Source organism: Odontomachus brunneus, unplaced genomic scaffold, assembly GCF_010583005.1.
Source record: "Odontomachus brunneus isolate Ranch 3 - 2012 unplaced genomic scaffold, Obru_v1 Obru_scaffold_335, whole genome shotgun sequence".
In the NCBI taxonomy this organism is placed as follows: domain Eukaryota; kingdom Metazoa; phylum Arthropoda; class Insecta; order Hymenoptera; family Formicidae; genus Odontomachus; species Odontomachus brunneus.
In genome coordinates, this window is record NW_022639785.1 from 154399 (window position 1) to 160084 (window position 5686).

Sequence of the window (5686 nt, forward strand, 5' to 3'; positions counted from 1 at the left end):
TATATATATATATATATATATATATATATATATATATATATATATATAACTTTTACACTATAATTATTAATTGCTGTTAGTCATATATTATTTAAAAATGTAAATTTGTACAATGTAGATACAATAAAGACAAACTTAAGTTAAAGTTTAATTTAGATTGATGAAAGATGAATGATGATTTCTTTGATATTCATAAGTTTTTAAACGTTTTATTTATTTATTTACTTTTAGATTTCAGATGGAAAATTATGCAAAAAAAGAAATATGAGAAATACAACCTATGGTTAATAATGGTTAGTAATCAAGTTAATTGCAATTGTATAATTTTATAATTTAGTAAATTTTATTAATTTTTATAACATGTTAGTGTTAAATTTAAATTAGTTAAACAGTAATAGAATTTGTTGTGATGAAATGATAACAAAATTATTATTGCAACAAGTTGGTGCACATATACATTTATTTGGTCATCATATATATAAAACTATTTGGAAGTTTGTTGTAAGTGGAATTAATGAAAAAGGATGTTAGTGCCGAGCATTGCAACAGTAAATGAAGGAACTTGAAAAATAGATATAAATGTATCAAAGATAATATTGAGCAATCTGGTGCTGGTAGATGATATTGTATTCACTATGATGGTATCAATGACATTCTTAAAAAACATCCAAAAGTAACACCACTATCCTTAGCGTCCAACACACTGCTGGTTTCAGAATAACTGCTGATATAAATTAGGATTAGTAAGGCTCACTAACATTTCTACGTTTTTGAATTTTACCAAGCCTATTTGTCACATTACTACATGAAAGTGTTTCTGTAGAATTATCAACATTATTCTCATCTATATCTACATCAGCAGTTATTCTGAAACCACCAGTGTATATGTGTTAGACGCTAAGAATATCCAGATAACATGCATGTCTAAAAGATGTCAAAAAGATATCTAAAAGATGTCTTATGTAACAAAATGTTGCATAAGATATCTTTTAAATATCTTTTCGACATCTTTTAGACATGCATGTTATCTGGGTAGTGGTACTTTTGGATATTTCTTAAGAATGTCATCAATAATATCACAGTAAATCCAGTATCGTTGCCTACCAGCACCAGATTGCTTAATATTATCTTTGATACATTTATATCTTTTCTTTAAGCTCCTTCATTTACTGTTGCAATGCTCGGCACTAACATTGTATCCTTTTTCATTGATACTACTTGCAACAGACTTCCAAATAGTTTTATATGTTTAATGACCAAATAAATGTATATGTGCACCAAGTTCTTGCAATAACACAATTTCGCCATCGCTTCATCCCAACAAATTCTATTACTGTCTATAAAACTTAAATGAAACACGTTATAAAAATTAACAAAATTTACTAAATTATAAAATTGCAATTAACTTTATTACTCACCATTATCAACCATAGGTTGTATTTCTTCTATTTCTTTTTCTGCATAATTTTCCATTCTGCAAATTAAACTTTAACTTGAGTTTGTCTTTATTGATTCTACATTGTATCTACAAATTTACGATTTTAAATAATATGTGACCAACAGCAATTAGTAATTATAGTGTAAAAGTTATATATATTACATATACATTTAATAAAAACATATAATAATTTACATATAAATTTATTTTTATATAAAATATAATACATATTCAAATACGTAATAATGTTAATTTTACATTTTCATAATTTTATATATATATATATATATACATTATTGAATAAATGTAATATTTACCTTCTAAAATACAATTTGTTACCTCGTTGAATATAAAAAGAACTTGCGAGGTAAGCCGATCGCTATTTGAGACACTATATGGCAGAACATGAAATACTAAAATTATAGAGAGGTAATTATATTTTTGACCCGAAACTAGCTCAGAGTGCTTCTTCGTAAGGGGTGGGACCCGATTGACCACGATACAATTGGACACAGATTGTAATGATTGGTTCGACCTAGTAATTCACTAGATAATTCTTTTCATCGGTTGGTTGTGTCCAATCGTACCGTGGTCAATCGGGACGCTCCCTATTTAAGTTGATCTTAAATATAAGATCTGATTATGAATACCGGCCTAAATGTCTATCAACATCTGTAGCGCCGCCAGGACAAAACAACGGCAAAAGAAGGAACTCAGTAGAGCAAAACAGAGTTAGCAACGTAAACGCTTCTAATATCCGAGTATTACATGGTGATACATATTGGAAAGACCATAGACATATATAATAGACTGCGCGTTCATATGGGCTGGCTGTCCGAGGGATCGAAGGACCGAGATAGTCCAAAAGTAGCTTTCGCACATCACACAGAGTAGAGAGGAAGTTGGAGGGGAGTTGTCGTGGAGAAGTGTAACTGGCGGTAAGGGGAAAAAGTGAAAACGTCAATAGCACCAGCTTGAAATTTGCAAATGCAGCACGTGAACCATTTTAAAATAAATATATTTTTCGAGCTGTCATATATTTGATATCTCGTGCGAGGTTAGAACGGGTGTATATCAGTTGGACACGGGGCAATTGGACACAGTCCAATCACAAGTCGCTGTTCCAAGGGACCCTACAAATGTCTCTAATCACACGGTGCTGTGATTGGCTGTGTCCAAATGCACCGTGTCCAAGTGCACCGCTTCCGGTTAGAACAGTTCTCCAGTTCTCTCTTCTGTTCTCTCCCATGCACTCCCCTGTTTTTTTTCACATCCCCACCAACTGGCGTATTAGAATGAGACACAGCTACTTTTCATATTGCTCTCTCTCTCTCTCGGGTGTTGCGGATAGCGCCTCTTACAGGACGGCGCAGTCTATTATATATGTCTATGGGAAAGACGTAATAGTATAGGAGAAGTAATAAAAAAAAATTAGACTTTCTTGAAAACCACAAATACTTTATAACAAAATTAATTATAGAAAATTATGTTAAAATTGTTATAAATTATGAGGAAAAATTAATAAGCCGAAAATGTCAATATATCAGACATAAATTGACAAAAATTACTTTATTTCAAGGACAATAATATAGCGTCATTTAGAGTAAATTTTATATCGCTGATATGAAAGTTCTACTTTTATCCGTTGAATGAAGCTACATGTTTTTGTAAGGGGTGTATATTAGTTGGACACGGGGCAATTGGACACAGTCCAATCACAAGTCGCTGTTCCAAGGGACTCTACAAATGTCTCTAATCACACGGTGCTGTGATTGGCTGTGTCCAAATGCACCGTGTCCAAGTGCACCGCTCCCTTTTGTAAGCCGTTGCAAATTGTTCAAAGTTACTCCGGTGTTCCAAGTTACCTCAAATAACGGTATTTTAAATAATGTTTTAAAAAATGTTGAACGTTCTGAGGCATTCTTCGTCAAACCGGCCATCCTCTCTGGGAGCGGTGCACTTGGACACGGTGCATTTGGACACAGCCAATCACAGCACCGTGTGATTAGAGACATTTGTAGAGTCCCTTGGAACAGCGACTTGTGATTGGACTGTGTCCAATTGCCCCGTGTCCAACTGATATACACCCATCCTCTCTGCCCAAAATTTGTATGGATCGATTGAGGTCAACCTAGGCTCAAATTTTAGGTGATCATGTCTAATGTTGTTTACTATCTGACCTTTTGAGAAATTCATCATGGCGGCTCTAATATGGCAGCGGAAACTGGAAAAAACGATAAAAAAATCCGTACGTGACTTCCTATACGCCACACGATTACTCAAATCGGCTCCAAAATGATCAACCAAGGTTCTTAAGGTCGCTGATTACGACCTTAAGACATTAAATACACTCTTTATGCATTTACGAATCAATTGAGATCTTCTAACGTATTATCATTAGAATCAACAATAAGCGCTCTCAACAATAAGGTTAGTAGTTCTCAAAGCGATATTTAAAGCTCATCTAGAACGCCTCTTTAACCTTCATTTACTTTACTTCTTTCAAGGAAATTGGTACTTCTTGAGGAGCATTGGAATACCGTTTTATCAATAATGTTATCAATAATTTTATCAATAACCGCATTCTAATGCTCCTCAAGAAGTATCAATTTTCTTGAAAGAAGTAAAGTAAATGAAGGTTAAAGAGTTCTAGATGAGCTTTGAATATTGCTTTGAGAATTACTAACCTTAGAGCGCTTATTGTTGATTCTAATGATAATACTCTAGAACAGGGTTGCACAATTGGCGGCCCAGTAACCATGCTTGGCTATCATGTTTATTCCACTTCCTTCACTCGTAGCGGAGAAGCGCTCCCCACTCTCGCCTAATGGTTCCTGCACACAGGACTCGGTAATGCTTGCCGCACGGCGGAAGTCCGCGCGACAGCCAATCAATATGTTGTTTTTCCGTAAGAGCTAGAAGGTTATTACAAAAAGCAACATATTAATTGGCTTTCGCGCCAACTTTCGCCGCGCGGCAAGCATTATCGCGTCCTGTGTGCAGGAGCCATAACTTATTGCACCAGTTTAGCAGTGCAGCTGAAAAAACAGACCATTGCACAATGTCAGGTTATAGGAAATAGAAATAAGCATTAGCCAATAGGAACAGGGAATAGAAATAATTGACCAATCCAAATTCCTATTCCCTGTTCCTATTGCCTGTTGCCTGGCATTCTGCAAGGGCCTTAAATTTCATATATGACATGCAAAATATAAAATGCAAAAACACACAGGAAATTCTTTATTTACATACATGTGCGTATTGCTGTATGATTTTATTTTGAATCTGAACATTTTTATATAAATAATACAATATTTAGAGAAATTCGTGATACTCTATCTTAAAAGATTAAAAATCGTAAAAGGAGAAATTGTGGGAAATTGAGATTAAAATTGTAATCTTCACTGGACTCACATTTGTGACTCACGCACTTCAACATTATCTTCCACAGAAGAGTACCATAAACTTGTTGAGGTATGTGATGGAGCCTTGACGCCGGATAATATAAAAATAATAATATCCCAAAATGAGATCTGATAATCCGCTTCGCCGCAAGTTAAAATTTGCAATTCAAGCGGAGATCTTACGATCGCATCAACGGGACGTCGATTTCACAGAACATCTGCGGGAGAAATTATTCGAGATATTGCAAAATTTTGGATTACACAAAAAATGGTATCAATATGTTCAACTCGACGCTCCGCTCAAATTAATTTACTTTGCTTTCACGTCAGGCATGGGTAATCAAACGTTGGGTGAGGAATACACTGGTATAGTGCAAGCTAACCTAGAGCAATTTAAGGTCCCATCGCTGACTGTAAGTTTCTATGTTAACTGTTGAAGTAAAGTTTACATCATGGCTAACTTGTATATCGATATTATATTCTGAGCTCATCTTCTAAATCCAGGTAAGAATATTAGCTATTATTTTGGAAATTTTTGGAGAAAGGATATTACTTAAACTTCTGAGACACCTGCAAGCACGTGTTAATGAACCAGACAATGAGTTGACACCAGAGGCAGTAACATTCTTGAATATCTTCTTATTCAAGTTACGTGCCATAGTACCTTTATTTATATTATTTCACAAAGGGATATTCTATATATATGGTAGATTCTACAGTTGGGGTAGAAGAATCACTAGCTTAGATTATGCAAAGGTAATTTTTACTATATTGCAACTTAAAATTATATATATATATATATATATATATATATATATATATATATATATATATATATATATAT

At 33.9% G+C, this 5686-nt stretch overlaps 1 protein-coding gene across 2 annotated transcripts in view; it reads left to right on the forward strand.

Annotated features, from left to right (window-relative positions):
• The first annotated feature begins 4551 nt into the window (after nt 1-4551).
• LOC116853488 (peroxisome biogenesis factor 10) overlaps nt 4552-5686 on the forward strand; it is a 1718-nt gene continuing 583 nt past the window's right edge. The window contains exons 1-3 of one of the 2 annotated variants that reach the window (XM_032834619.1): nt 4552-4692; nt 4890-5255; nt 5347-5598. In XM_032834619.1, the coding sequence (XP_032690510.1) occupies nt 4965-5255; nt 5347-5598 (543 nt within the window). In that variant the 5' untranslated portion in view covers nt 4552-4692; nt 4890-4964. The other variant, XM_032834618.1, reaches the window with a different exon arrangement.